The sequence below is a fragment of the Artibeus jamaicensis genome, unplaced genomic scaffold, assembly GCF_021234435.1.
Source record: "Artibeus jamaicensis isolate MK-2021 breed Jamaican fruit bat unplaced genomic scaffold, CSHL_Jam_final contig_335, whole genome shotgun sequence".
Taxonomy (NCBI): Eukaryota; Metazoa; Chordata; class Mammalia; order Chiroptera; family Phyllostomidae; genus Artibeus; species Artibeus jamaicensis.
The window spans coordinates 8,223,261-8,238,403 of record NW_026521800.1 but is presented as its reverse complement, the minus strand read 5'-3'; the positions used below and the strand labels follow the sequence as shown (position 1 = coordinate 8,238,403).

Below are 15,143 nucleotides of genomic sequence, written 5' to 3'. Positions count from 1 at the left end.
AAGGAGGGAGGGGGGGAGGAGGGAGGGGAGGGAGGGGAGGGAGGGGAGGGGAGGGGAGGGGGGCAGGAGAGAAGTTTTATTTGGGAGATAGACAGGCAGACACTGATTTGTTCTTTCACTTACACATTCATTGGTTGATTCTTGTATGTGCCCTGACCGGGATCAAACCCAAAACTTTGGCATCTCAGGATGATACTCATCAACTTATCTACTTGACCAGTGCAGTTTACAGTTATTTTGAGAAAACGAATTATTCATTTACATTTGATGTTCTTATGAAGAAACTGACAGTAAAATTGATTAAAATACTATGAAAATATTCCCATCCCAGCCCAACCCCCACAGTGCTCCCCACCTCCCTCCCATTCCCCCCCAGCTTAGTTTTTGTCCATGTGTCCTTTATACTTCTTCCTGTGAATCCTTCCCCTTTTCCCCTGAAATTCTCTCCCTTCTCCCCTCCTGTCCCTGTCAGCCTGTTCTGTATTTCAGTGTCTTTGGTCATATTTTGCTTGCTTGTTTGTTTTGTTGTTTAGATTCCTGTTAAAGGTGAGATCGTATCGTATTTGTCTTTCACCACCTGGCTTATTTCACTCATCATAATGGTTTCTAGTTCCATCCATGCTGTTGCAAAGGGTAGGAGCTCCTTCTTTCTTCTGCAGCATAGAATTCCATTGTGTAAATGTACCATAGTTTTTTAATCCATTCACTTACTGATGGGCACCTAGGTTGCTTCCAACTCTTGACTATTGTGCTGCTATGAACACTGGTGTGCATAGGTTCTTTTGGATTGGTGTTTCTGGCTTCTTCAGATATACTCCTAACAGTGGAATTGCTGGGTCAAAAGGCATGTTCATTTTTAGTTTTCTTAGAAAATTCCATACTGTTTTTCATAGTTGCACCCAAGGAGAAAAGCACCAAGGCACACAATCATAAAGTTACCCAAGATTAAAGATAAGGAAAGAATCTTAAAAGCAGCAAGAGGAAAGGAGAGAGTTACCTACAAAGGCGTTGCCCTAAGACCATCAGCTGATTTCTCAAAAGAAACTTTACAGGAAAGAAGGGGCTGGAAAGAAGTATTTGAAGTCATGAAAGGCAAGGACCTACATCTAATATTACTCCGTCCAGCAAAGCTATCATTAGAATGGTAGGGCAGATAAAATGCTTCCCAGATAAGGTCAAATTAAACCAAGCCCTTATTATATGAAATGTTAAAGAAACTTATCTAAGAAGAAAAGATAAAAAATACAAACACTAAAATGACAACAAACTCACAACTAACAACGAATAAACCTAGAAGAAAAACAACAAAAACAAAAACTAAGTAAACAACCAGCACAGGAACAGAATCAGAGAAATGGACATCACACGGAAGGATTTCAGTGAGCAGGCGGAAGGGAAGAATGGGGGGGAAGGTACAGGGAAGAAGAAGCATAATTAATAGGCATAAAATAGATGGGAAGAGATAAAAATGATACAGGAAACAGAAAACTCAGAGAACTCATATGTACAACCCATAGACATGAACTAAGGGGAGGCGTACACTAGAGGGCTGGGGGAGCAGGGTAGAGGGGATATATAGGGGGAAAACTGGACTAACTGTAAAAGCATAATCAATAAAAAAATACTTAAAAATAAAATACTATTAAAATAGAATAACAGTACATTTTCACCTTCTGTCTTCTTTGCTACCCAGGAGTTTATGTGTGTCCTGGCCTCCTCTGCAGCCTTGAGGAAGTCGAGCTCTTCCATCTCTGCTCGGTAGAATTTGTGGCAGGAATCTTTGAAAGACTGGCGGAGACAGCAACACAACAGCACAGTCACAAAAACAACCAACATCACCTGCTTAAGCATTTTTTTAAAAGATTTTATTGATTTATTTTTAGAGAGGAGAAGGAAGGGAGAAAGAAAGGGAGAAAAACAGCAATGTGTGGTTGCCTGTCCCATGCCCCCTACTGGGGACCTGGCCCACAACCCATGCAAGTGCCCTGACTGGGAATTGAACCGGTGACACTTTGATTTGCAGGTCAGCACTCAATCCACCGAGCCACTCCAGCCAGAGCTTAAGGCCTCATTGTGAGAAATAAAACATGGATAATTTTATGATTTACATCTAATATGAGAAATAAATAAATATGAGGAATACAAATATTGGGGAATAAATAAATCAATTGAAACATAAATAAATAAGAAGTTAACCTGAAATCCAGTTTGTCAATTTTCAGCTGCATCTGATCTTAGTTTATAAACTAAGTACAATAGAGATCTGAATGTCAAGTACACATCATAAAATGCTGGATCCTTAAGGGGGTAGCTGTGTATCAATGAGGTAAACACAAAGACACTACAAGGAGCAACTACAGATTGTCACTCCCAACAAACCACTGCATTTGGGAGGTGACATCCTACCCACAGCAAGAGCCACAGATCCCTCTACATTTCAAAACCAGGGCCTACTGTCTTTGTTTTTTATTGTTTTTTTTTCTACTGGTTCATATAACATAGAGGAAATGTGTAATTCTTCACTACCACTTCCACCACAACTTTCTGTGAGGACAGAAGTGTTCTAAATCTAAGCCACATGTGACGACTGGGCACTTGAAATATAGCCTTAGCAGGCTACTCCTGCTAAGTAACTAAACATTTAACTTTGTTTTACTTTAATTAACTATACTGAAATTTAAACAGCCACATGTGTCCAGTAGCTACCATTTTGGGTAGATCATTCTGGATAGTGTAAGAAACTCCCCCCAAAAGCTTAAACTATATTTTGTTAATATAAACTATGAAATGACAACACTAATGAACACCTACATTATGCCATGTAAAAGCAGACAATCTGATGGAAAACAAATGGAATGAAACAAAGAATTTGATGACGGGACAATGTGGAATGGTTTTCTAATCTTCCTTTTGAACAGTTGGCAGCTAAGTACTTAATTCCACTTTTCAGGATTGTTTTTATATTACGGAATTTCACGTTTCTCTTCCAGTGTAGAAGAAAAGCAACGTAGTACAATAGCTATGAACACAAGTGCTGTGACTCAATAGCTGTGTGGCCTGAAAAAGGTTGCTTTGATTCTCAAGTTTCCCCATCCTCCCCTGTCAGTCAATGATGATACAGCAGTCCCTGCATCTCAGAGGGTTGTGTTGAGGACCAGGTGAGTTATCATTAGTACTGTTTTATGTAACATCTGAATTCACAGCATGTTGGACCCACTGTACTAAATGATCTAGTTATATCATTGATTTAATATTCACATAACTCATGCTTTGCCAATTCTTCTGCTGTTTTGTGGTGGTCGTTATCTTCCACTTTTCAATTATAGTTGACATTCACTATTACATTAGCTTCAGGTATCCAACATAGTGTTTAGACATTTATACAACTTACAGATTAATTGCCCCCATAAGTCTACAACCTATTTGACACCATACATAGTTACACAATATAATTGACTATGTTCTCTATGCTGTACCTTAAATCCTTGTGATTATTTTGTAAGTTCTAATCTGTATTTTTTAATCTCTTCAACTGTTTCACCTATTCCTGTAACCTTCACCCATCTGGTGATCATCACTTTGTTCTCTGTATCTGTATGTTTGTTTTTGTTTCATTCATTCATTTATTTTTTTTCTTTAGATTCTACATATAAGTGAAATCATAGTACCATATTTTGCTGTGTATAATGCCTATCTTTTTGTCCAAATTTTTTAGGGAAAAATAAGGATAAGCATTATACACAGGTAATACTAATTCCATACCTAGATAAATGTTTTTAATTCTTTTATTTATGCTTATACCTTAAAAGGATGACTCTAGTTGTGTAACTACTTTTTACATGAAATTCCTCATACTACAGTATGTTTGAAAATAAAGAAATTATAAAATTCCTTTATAATACAAAAAACAGGGATCTAAATACAAATAAATAAAAATTTCATTAAAAAAAACTAAAACAAAAGGTTTTTCCCTTAAACTTTGGGCCAAAAATGTGGCTGTGCATTTCACATGGCAAAATACAGTATTTGTCTTTGTCTGACTTATTTCACTTAGTATTATACCCTTTAAGGTCCATTCACATTCTCACAAATGGCAAGGTTTGACTTTTGATGGCTGAGTAATGTTCTATAGTATATATGTATTACTTCTTCTTTACCCATTCATCTACTGATGGACACTGAGGTTGCTTCTGTATCTTGGATATTGTAAATAAAGCTGCAATGAACATAAGGGTGCATGTATCCTTTCAAATAAAAGTTCTAAGTTTTCTCAGATATACATAGAAGTAAAATTTCAGGGTCATATGGCAGTTCTATTTTTAATTTTTTGAGTAACCTCCCTACATTTTTTCATAGTGGCTGCACCAATTTACAATCCCACCAATGGTGCACAAGGGATCCCTTTTTTCTACATCCTCACCAACATTGGTTGTTTGTGGATTTATTGACGATAGCCATTCTGACAAGTGTGAGATAATATCTCACAGTGGTGTTAATTTGCATTTGGCTGATGAGCAGTGATGTTGACACCTTTTCATATGTCCATTGGCCATTTGTATGTCCTCTTTGGAGATAGGTCTGTTTAGGCCCTCTGCCCATTTTAATTAGATTCTTTTTGGTTTTGTTTTGGGTTTCCTTATTTTTAGTGTTAAGTTGTATGAAGTCCTTATATATAACAGATATCACCCCTTAATCAGATGTATCACTGGCAAATATCTTTTCCCATTCAGCAAGTTGTCTTTTCATTTTGTGGACTGTTTCCTGCACTGTGCAGAAACTTTTTACTTTGATGTAGTCCCATTTGTTTGTTTGTTTTGCTTCCCCTGCTGTAGAAGACATGTCCAAAAAATATTGTTAAGAGTTATTTTGAAAAGTTCATTGCCTGTGTTTTCTTCTAGGATTGTTTGGGCTTCAGGTCTTAAATATAAGTCATTAACCAATTTGAGTTTTTTCTTACATGTCTTATACGAAACTGATCTAGTTTCACTTTTTGCATGTATCCCAACATCATTCATTGAAGAGACTGTCTTTACACCATTGAATATTCTTTTCTCTTTTATCACAAATTAATTGGCCATATTGGGGAGTTTATTTCTCAGCTATTCTGTTCCTTTGATCTATGTGTTTGCTTTTATACTAGAATTATGTTGTTTTGATAACTATAGCCTTGTAGCATGGTCTGATATCAGGTAGTGAGCATGACTCCCTATCTTTGTTTTTCAAGACTGCTCTGGCTATTCAGGATTTATCACAGTCTCATAAAAATTGTAGAATTGTTAAAACCACACTGAGATACCACCTCACACCATTTGAGAATGGCCATGATAAACAAAGCAACAAACAACAAGTGCTGGAGAGGTTGTGGCAAAAAGGGAAACCTAGTGCACTGTTGGTGGCATGGCAGACTGGTGCAGCCACTGTGGAAAACAGTATGGAATTCCCTCAAAAAACTGAAAATGGAACTGCCTTTTGATCTGGATATTCATCTCCTAGGATTTTATCTTAAAAACCTGAAATAGCAATACAAAATAACCTATGCACTCCAATGTTCATAGCACCACGATTTACAATAGCCAAGTTGTGGCAGCAACCTAAGTGCCCATCAGTAAATGAATGGATCAAAATACTATGGTACATTTACACAACGGAATTCTATGCAGCAGAGAGAAAGAAGGAACTCCTACCCTTTGCAACAGCATGGATGGAACTGGAAAGCATTATGTTGAGTGAAATAATCCAGGCAGTGAAAGACAAATATCATATGATCTCACCTTTAACAGGAACCTAAACAACAAAACAAACAAGCAAGCAAAATAGAACCAAAGATGAAATTGGGAACATGCTCACAGTCACCAGAGGGGAGAGATGAGGGGATAATAGAGGAAAAGGGTAAAGGGTTTGCAGGAACAATTATAAAGGACATATGGACAGTAACAAGCGGGGGGTGGGGGGGTGGCAGCATGGAAACAGGGGAGGGAGGTAGGGAAGGCTGGGATGGTGGAGACGGGTGGCAGGGAAAGGCAGAAAACTATACCCGAACAAGAATTTTTTAAATGTTTTTAAAAATTTTAGGATTGTTTGATCTAGTTCTACAAAAAATGTCCCTGGTATTTTCATTAGGATTTCAATGAATCTATGCATTGCTTTGTGTATTATGGACATCTTAACAATATTCATTTCTTCTTATCCATGAGAATACCATATCTTTAGATTTATTTGTGCCTTTTTCAATTTCTTTCATCACTCTTTTATAGTTATCAGATACAAATCTTTTACCTTCTTGGTTATAATTATTCCTAGGTAATTTGTTCATTTTGATGCTTTTGTACATTAAGAAACAATTGTTTCCAATTTTGTCCTTCCAGTCATTATTAGTGTATGGAGACACAATAGATTTCTGTATATTGATTGTATATCCTGCAACTTTATTGAATTCTTTGTTATTTCTAACAGTATTTTGGTGGCAGCTAGGGTTTTCTACATAAAGTATCAAATTACCTGCAAATAGTAACAATTTTACTTCTTGCTTTCCTGTTTGGATGTCTCTCATTTCTTTTTCTTGCCCAACTGCTCTGACTAGGGCTTTGGGTCATTGTGTTTTCATGTTCATTATCTCGAGATATACACACTTCGATTTCTTCCTTGATATTGTGATTAACCAATTGTTTAGTAACATGTTATTTGTCCTCCACCTGTTTTTGTGTTTTGCAGTTTAATTTTTATACTTGATTTCTGATTTCATATCATTATGTTCAGAGAAGATGTTTGACATGATTTCAATTTTCTTAATTTAATGAGATTTTTTGTGGGTATAGCATGTATTCTAGCCTGAAAAATGTTCTATGAGCACATGAAAAGAATGTGCTTTTGCTTTTAGCTGAAATGATCTAAAGATATCTATTAAGCTCACCTGGTCTAGTGAGTCATTTATGGGTCCTGTTTCCTTATTGATTTTCTGTCTGGCTGAACTATCCCTTGATGTCAATGAGGTGTTAAAGTCCCCTACTATGACTGTATTACTATCTATCTCTCCCTTTAAGTCTGTGAATATTTGACTTACATATTTAAGTGCTTCTATTTTGGGTGCATAAATGTTTAAAACAGTTATAACCCCTCGTTGGATTGATTCCTTTATCACTATGAAATGCCCATCTTTGTTTCTTTTTACCAACTTTGTTTCAAAGTCTGTTTTGTCTGGTACAAGTATTGATGCCTTATCTTTTACTTTCATGTTATATTTTATCATTTTTCATTTTTTTACAATCCATTTACTTTCAGTCCATATGTATCTTTCAATCTGAACCAGATCTCTTATATGCAACCTATGTACAGCTATTTTTCTTTTTAGCCATTAAGCAACACTATGTCCCTTAATTGGTATGTTTAGTCCATTTGCATTTAAAGTAACAACTTATAGGTATGTAGTTATTGCCATTTTATTGTTTTCTGCTTGTTTTTATAGTTCTCTGTTCTTTTCTTTTGTCTTGATCTCTTCAATACTGATGACTTTCTACAGTGTGTTTGTTTATTCCTTTCTCTTTATTGCTTGTATATCTGTTGTAGAGTTTTGGTTTGTGGTTATGATGTGCTTAGTACATACCACACTATGTTGATAGCAGTCTATTTTAAGTGATAGTTTCTTATATACTAATACATTCTAAAACCACTACATTTTTTACTCAAGCCCTCTACATTTATGTTTTTGGCATTATCTTTACTTCTTTGGTTGTGTGTTTATGTGTATTCCTTAATTTGTTGTTGTAATCACAGGTGATCCTGGGGGCCAACCTTTCGTGATTATTCAAAGTTCTGCTTTTCTTTATAAATAAGGCTTATAAAAAGATGATAATCAGCTAGAAAATCTCTAAGACTAATAAAATAGGTAAAATGAGTTGAAAAATAAAGTATCACACTGTAGTGTGGCTAGAGCATTTTGGACAGCAATTTCACAATATTCTCTAATATTCACTTAAAACCTTCACTCCCTTACTTTCTTTTACAAGTCCTTGTTGACTTGGACCACACACTTGACTCAGGCTGGGTACAAACTAAATGCACATCAATGGAAGAATGATTACAGATTACAGTACACCCATACTTAAAAACAGCAGATAACATACCTCAACAAAATGAAGGCCATATATGACAAACCCACAGCCAAAATCATACTCAATGGGCAAAATCTAAAAGTATTTCCCTTAAAACCAGGAACAAGTCAGAGATGTCCGCTCTCAACAATCTTACTCTTCATAATACTGGAAGTCTTAGCCACTGCGGGAGCTACTACTTTCACAAAGTCCCCCTGGTGCCACGGACACGCGTGAATGAGTAAATATGGCCGAGACAAAATGAGATCTGTTTAGGGAAGAGACGGGGGCTGTGGCCAGTTTCTCCAGGGAGACAAAGGCCAGCAGCAGCCAGTTTCTCCAAGGAGAAAAAGGCCCCAAGCACCCTCTTCCATAGCCTTTTATTGGGTTGTAATACACAAGAATACAGGGCGGCAAGGATCAAACAGTAGATAACATTTCAAAGAGGTCTGAGGGTTTCAGTCTGAGTGAGTGTCTCTCAGGAAGAGAGTTGAAGAAACTTTGAGAGACATCTCATTTCCTCTTGGACCCTTATCATATGAATGAAGGCACTCTTAGCAGAGCAGATTTCACAGGTTTATCAGCAAGTCTTTGTGGTGCCAAATTTCTCCCCAGGACATGCTCTGGCCAGGCAAGGAGCTGCACCTCTCCCCATCAGGTATTTAGGCTTAAGGGGATTAGAGCCAGGAAGTACTTCTCCCACAGAACATAGGGACTCAGGCTTTGTCAAAGCCGGGGGGGGGGGGGTAAGAGTCTACTGCTCTTTGTTGCAGCCCCCTGAGTGCTTCCATGAAAGCCTCCCAGGTGACTGAGTCTGGCTTAGGTTGCCCCCCACTGTGAGGGGACTTACCTGTCATTGACTTCCAACCCAGCTCTGGGGGCAGGGAGAGGAACTGAGGTAGCGTTTGCTACCAGAGACAGGCTTTGTCTCCTGTGGCTGGCATTCCAAAGGTCGTCTCTCACCCTTAGCCACAGGGGTAGAGATACAATTTTTAAAATCAGGCAGAGCGGTCTACTACAAGCCACAGAAATCAGACAAAAAAAAAAATTAAATGGCATCCAAATTGAAAAGGAGAAAGTACAATTCTCATTATTCACAGATGACATAATATTGTATACAGAAAACCCTAAAAACTCACCCAAAAAGCTACTAGATCTAATAAAAAAACTTGGCAAAGATACAAAATTATTTAGAAATTGGTGGCATTTCTATATACCAATAAGAAAATATAAGAAAAAGAAACTAAAAAAATAATTTAATTTATTATTACAACAAAAATAAGAAACCTAGGAATAAATTTAACCAAGAAGATAAAAGACCTGTATTTGGAAAACTATAGGACAATGAAGAAAGAAATTGAGGAATATACAAATAAATGGAAGCATATACCATGTTCATGGATTAGAAGAATTACCTAATTAAAATATCCATAATATCGAAAGATTCCATTATACCTATAGAATCAACACAATTCCTATTAAAATGTCAATAGTATATTTCACAGAGCTAGAGAACAATTCCAAAATTGTATTTGGAACCAAAAAAGACCCCAAACACCCTCAGCAATCTTGAAACAAATAACAAACTTAGAGGTAACACAATACCTGATATGAAAGTATACAAGGACATGGTAATCAAAACAGCCTGGCAGTGGCATAAGAACAGGCATATAGATGAATGGAACAGAACAGAAAGTCTAAAAATCATTCGTTGGATATTTCTTTCTCACATTGATGTTTGTCTTCCCCTTCCCTTCTCATTCTGTCTCTCTCTCCTCCCTTCTCTTTAAAAACAGTTAAAGTATCGTCCTATGAGAAAAACAAAGCTAAGAAAAAATAACGGAAAAACAACCCCGAATAATAGTTAAAGTGTAAGGTAAATCCATATATACTAAGATGCAAAGAATTTAAGTCATAGTGTGAGTTGGAAAGCAACAAATTACAAAAGAATATGGATGGTATAATGGCATTATATAGGGAAAAACCCACAAAAAATTCCTATATTTATGGGGGATACACACTTCAAATCTATGAAAGCTCTTATATGAGGGAGGGGAGCAATAGGGTATGGAAAAGAAGATTTGAGTGCTCTTGCTTTGTCTGCTTTTTTGTGTTTTTAAACAAGAAATCTATATTCACATATCACATGAGTGTTATACTTAGACGATTAAGACCTTTAAAAATTCTGAGTTGGAATAAACAAACTATATACATGTACAATAAGTTTAATACCTCATACTGCAGAAAAATTACCATTAAGTAAAAACTAATAATTAAAAATACCATTTTGATTATTTTTTTTTGTTTTGGACAAGTCATCTTGAATTGTATACTGTGCTGAATGTTAGTTTAAAATAATAATAATTCACTTAAGCTGGATTAGTGTTTAGACAGTATTTGTGATAAGGATCATTTTACACAGGAAATAAGTGAGAGTTGAAGGAAGGAAGTGTGTGAGTCCTGAGCTCATGTAAATCTGTGCAAGTTTGTAGCCCACCAGGTTTCTGCTGTACCACATGAACCCCTCTCCCCACCACATTGTGATCTTTCATTTCCTGGTGAAAAATGGCAAGTATAACTTACTGAGTTGAAAGCATAAGACTTTTCTCCAAAGAGCCTGTTGGCAGTTCGAAGCAAGTACTGTGTGCCCGTCCTGTTAACTTCAGTGAGAAGTGATTGGAAGCCCTGGTGGACATCTTCACCTCCGCCTCCACTTTTACTTAGAGAAAGCGCCTAAAATATAAAACAGAATACAAGTGTTCAACTTCAGTATGCTTGGACTTCAGGAAACTGGATACAACACTAAACTCTGTATAAGAATTGTACAGATCCTCATTACAGCTTGAAAGAAGATTCATTCAATTTTAGACAGAAAGAAACTTGAAAGCCACTCTATACCTGTAATACTTCCTGCACGAAGTCAGAGCCCTGTCTGCACTGGCAGGAGAAGAAAACGCCCCTTGCAAACCCAGGTTCGGGGTGCTCAGTACTTGTAGTCTGTCTAAAAATAAGTCTGTCTAAAAATAAGGCTTTTCATTCTAGTAAAGACAGGCCACTCCTGACACCAAAAGGTGCAGCCTCTCCCTGGCCCTGGGTCCAGACTGGTCCTGGGATTGCTCTAACCACACAATGCAGGAGAAGTGACTCTGGGCCTTGACAAGCCTGGCAGTTTCACAGTGGTTCTCCTGTACCCCAGCCACCATGCTGTAAGGAAGTTCGAGCTGTCCTGAGGAAGTCATGTAGAAAGGCCTGGAGAGCAGCACCACAGGGGGAGAGCTACTTGTAGAATGGCGGCCTCAGCCATCAGCCAGCCCCGAGGCCCCAGACACGTGATAGAGGCCTTTCTTGGACCATGAGTGATCCCAGCTGGCACCCTGGGGTCAGGCCACAAAATCTGAAAAATAATCCACCATTGTCAATTTGTTTCACAGCCACAGAAGATCCATGCAGCAATCTAGACATGGAGTTGTGCCATAACAGAAACCTAAAGTGAGTGTAGCACTTGCTTCAAACCTGGGCAGCTGACAGAGGCTGAATGGAAGGGGTCAGGAGACGGTGAGTAGAGGCGAGGAGGACAGTGAAGACACACCTGCCAAAGGCTGGAGAAAAGAAGATCATGCATGTACTGGCAGAAGAAGGAGACAAACTGTCACCTGCAATGGAGGGAAAGGTTGGACGTTTTGCCAATGAATCACGAATCTGGTTAAGGAGATGTTCACAAACATGTGGGTTTTTTCAGCTCCCCTGGGTTAAAGTATGGGAAGGTAAGCATGAGCAAAGGAAAAAAAATTGTTTCATTTCAAGCAGAATTTAAAAGAAATATTTCCATGTAGGACTTGCTGGGTAGAAAATAAGAATGATTCTAATGTTTCTTGTTCCCACACTTTCCAGCAGACAAATGATTCTAAAAATGAGAAGTGATTTTAGGGCAATAGTCAAATCCAAGCACAGACCCCAAGGGCAAGATAAAGACCCCTTTTGTGAAAATCTTAGAATAATTAAGGAAATGCCTGACAGACCCTCTTGCTAGGCAAACAGGCCTTCTCAGCATCTTAAGGACTCTGTCCCCCAGCACAGAGTCCTGCCTCCAACAGGTATTAGACATCTGCTTTTGTTGGATGAAGCACATTGAAGTTATACAGAAATCCCACAACTGTTTAGAATACCTGCTAACACCTTTTCTGACACTTCCAACGTCCAAACAGGCAGAAAATAAATTTCTGGGGCTTTTTCTATCTATTTTTTTTAAATACTTAATTTATTTATTTACTGTTAGAGAAAGAGAGGGAGAGAAACATCAATGTGTAGTGGTTGCCTCTTGTGCACCCCTACTGGGGACCTGGCCACCAAACCTGGCATGTGCCCTGACTGGGAATTGAACTGGCGATTCCCTGTTTCACAGGCTGGTGTTCAATCCAGTGAGCAACACCAACCAGGGCAAATTTCTCTTGTTTAGACCACTTACTGTGTGGTACTTTGTTATGGCATCTCTAGCAGTCTGAGACACCTCCCTCTACAATATGTAAAGGACATGTTCACTGCATATTGTCACCACTGCATACTGGGAGGTGAGGAGGCAATAATTTTTCTGTAGTTCACAAAGCTGTGCACCCAGGAACTACACTGAGTAGCCCAACAGTCCTCTTCCTCCTTCATTTCAAGCCTGAGTATGGCCCCATGATGATATTAGACTCTGTGCTCTTGGGAGGGTTAAGTGTATCTTACCTATGCAAGGGCTGTGAGTCATTAGGAACCAGCAGGCAGACTGCGCCTCTCAGGGAGGGGCCCCAAGGAGCTGTGCCCCTGGTGTTCATGCCCTGTACAGCCCCTCTGGGGGCAAACTCTGGTCCTGTGACTGGCTTCATTGAGCAGGGCATGAGAAAGTGTGACAGAACACAGGCTTCAATAAGTACTTACACATTTAAGCTTCTCCTTTTGTAAGCTAGACACTGTCCTATGAAGAAGCCCAAGCACCCTACCAAAGAGACACCATGTGGTGGGAGGCCTGGGGGCCGAGGCAGCCCACAGAGGAGGCCACCCGGATGGAAGAGGCCCGAGGCCCCTCGCCAGTGACTCAGCAGAGCCCAGTGGAACAGAAGCACCACCCAACCCATCCAGAGGAAATCTTCATCTTAAGTGCTAAGTTTTGGGGTGGTAGTTACCCAACAACAAATAACTGAAACACCACTGAAAGGTTTTACAGTTAAAGAAGAAAATTAAAATAAATTTTAACAATTGAAAAGCATTTGCCAGTACCCAAAGACTACCAGAGGACTCAACCTGGACTTTGTACCTACTCACAAACTCCTAGACAAACCATTACCAAGGGGCGGTAAAACCACTTGTTGAACTGACTAGAGGGTGCCTCTCCATCCCTAACAGCTCAGGGGTGATCACCCCAAGGCACTAGCACAGGGCTAACATGTCCTTCTCTGGCAACATTTTACCCACACCCTCAAAACTCTACCAGAGAGTAAGTCCTTTGGGATTTGAAAGGTGGAAGAACCGTTCACTGACAAATTAATAGTGTTTACTGTTGCCCAGAGATGGCGTCAGACACATACCTGGACCATCTGGGCAGCTGTGTTTCCTTTTGCCCCCAGGAGGACCATGGCCAGGGCAGAGGAGATGCTCATGGGAGAGAAAAACACATTTTTTGAGTTGTCTTCACCCAGCTTCCTCAACAGGTTTAAGGCAAAAGTACCATTTGCTTCCGAAAGAGCATCCATGATGGTAAGTCTGAAACAATGGACTTAAAATCAGTATCACAGAAACATAGGTTTACACATTGAGTGCAACTCACTCTGTTCATAGTTACCCCTGACCCTTTGGGTCTATCAGCAAATCTGTGCACATCCAAAACTTTATTGCTTTGGGGCAAACCTCAAAATTATTTTGGGTGTTTCTAATATTAAATCAAAGGAGAATTAAAGTTCAGTTTATAATATGGTCCTGGTTTGTGGGAGGAAGGGGGAGGACTTGTACCTGCACACTTGTCTGTGAGTCCAGAGAAAATGGAGAAAGACACACACTAGCCCACTCGCCCCAGTTACCTTCCCGAGGGAGAGATCAGTAAAGGACTTACACACTTTTCGTTCTGTTTCTATGTTGTTTGGTGTGTTATATGGGCTTACAAGCATTACTTTATACTTTAAAAATCATTCCTGTGATAAATCCAATCACCAAGTAACATAAGAAAAGATTCTTGAATGTTTTTATAATTTAGAAGAGAAGACTCCAGTTTAGGGTACCCTGAAGTCTTAAGATAAAAGAGATGTAAGCCACTGTAAAAGAAATGACATTAGCTACAGATTAAAGGGGTGGGAGAAGCTAAAGCAGGGCCAGCTCTGGGGTAGGCACAGAGTCAGCAAGGAAGTGTCTGCACCTGTACATTAGCTGTGGACTGGCAAGTTCAAGTGTAAAGACCAAGTCCAGGCTCCTGAGGTCCAGATAGCAGAGGCTCCTGGGATTTGATGGCTCCTGGCTATTATCTCTTTTGGATAATTTTGAAAATAGCCACTTAGAAATTAATCCTAAATCCCAACACAGGATACACAGCAGAAGGAGCAGTCTTTTGTCAGAGCTGGTCCACAGCTACTAACAGGCTAGCTGTTCTGTCTCTCTCACCTAGTGACTGCTATCATTTTCATTTAGAACGTCTCAAAATTTCTCTTTTTTTTTTTTGCTTTCAAAAATATTTTTATTTTTTTTCTTTTTATTTTTTAAAATTTTTTATTGATTATGCTGTTACAGTTGTTCTATTCCCCCTTTATTCCCCTCCACCCTACCTCCCATCCCCACCATCACCCCCCTTTAGTTTATGACCATGTGTCTCAAGTCCTTTAGATTCTATATTTCCCATGCTATTCTTGCCCCCCCCATCTATTTTCTATCTACTGTCTATGCTACTTATTTTCTGTACCTTCTCCCCCCTTCCCCTCCTCCCACTCCCCTGTTGCTAACCCTCCTTGAGATCTTCATTTCTATGCTCCCACTCCTGATCTAGCTGTCCTTTTAGTTTGCTTTTGTTTTAGGTGTGGTTGTTAATAACTGTGT

At 39.0% G+C, this 15,143-nt stretch overlaps 1 protein-coding gene across 6 annotated transcripts in view; it reads right to left on the bottom strand.

Annotated features, from left to right (window-relative positions):
• Positions 1-15,143, bottom strand: part of LOC119038544 (serpin B6) — a 71,726-nt gene that overhangs the window by 2,648 nt on the left and 53,935 nt on the right. For all 6 annotated transcript variants that reach the window (XM_053664108.1, XM_053664104.1, XM_053664106.1 and 3 more), the window contains 3 exons: positions 13,652-13,826; positions 10,671-10,820; positions 1,671-1,788 (listed from right to left, as the gene is read on the bottom strand). In XM_053664108.1, coding sequence (XP_053520083.1) covers positions 1,671-1,788; positions 10,671-10,820; positions 13,652-13,816 — 433 coding nt within the window. In that variant the 5' untranslated portion in view covers positions 13,817-13,826. The remainder of the gene's footprint in view (positions 1-1,670; positions 1,789-10,670; positions 10,821-13,651; positions 13,827-15,143) is intronic.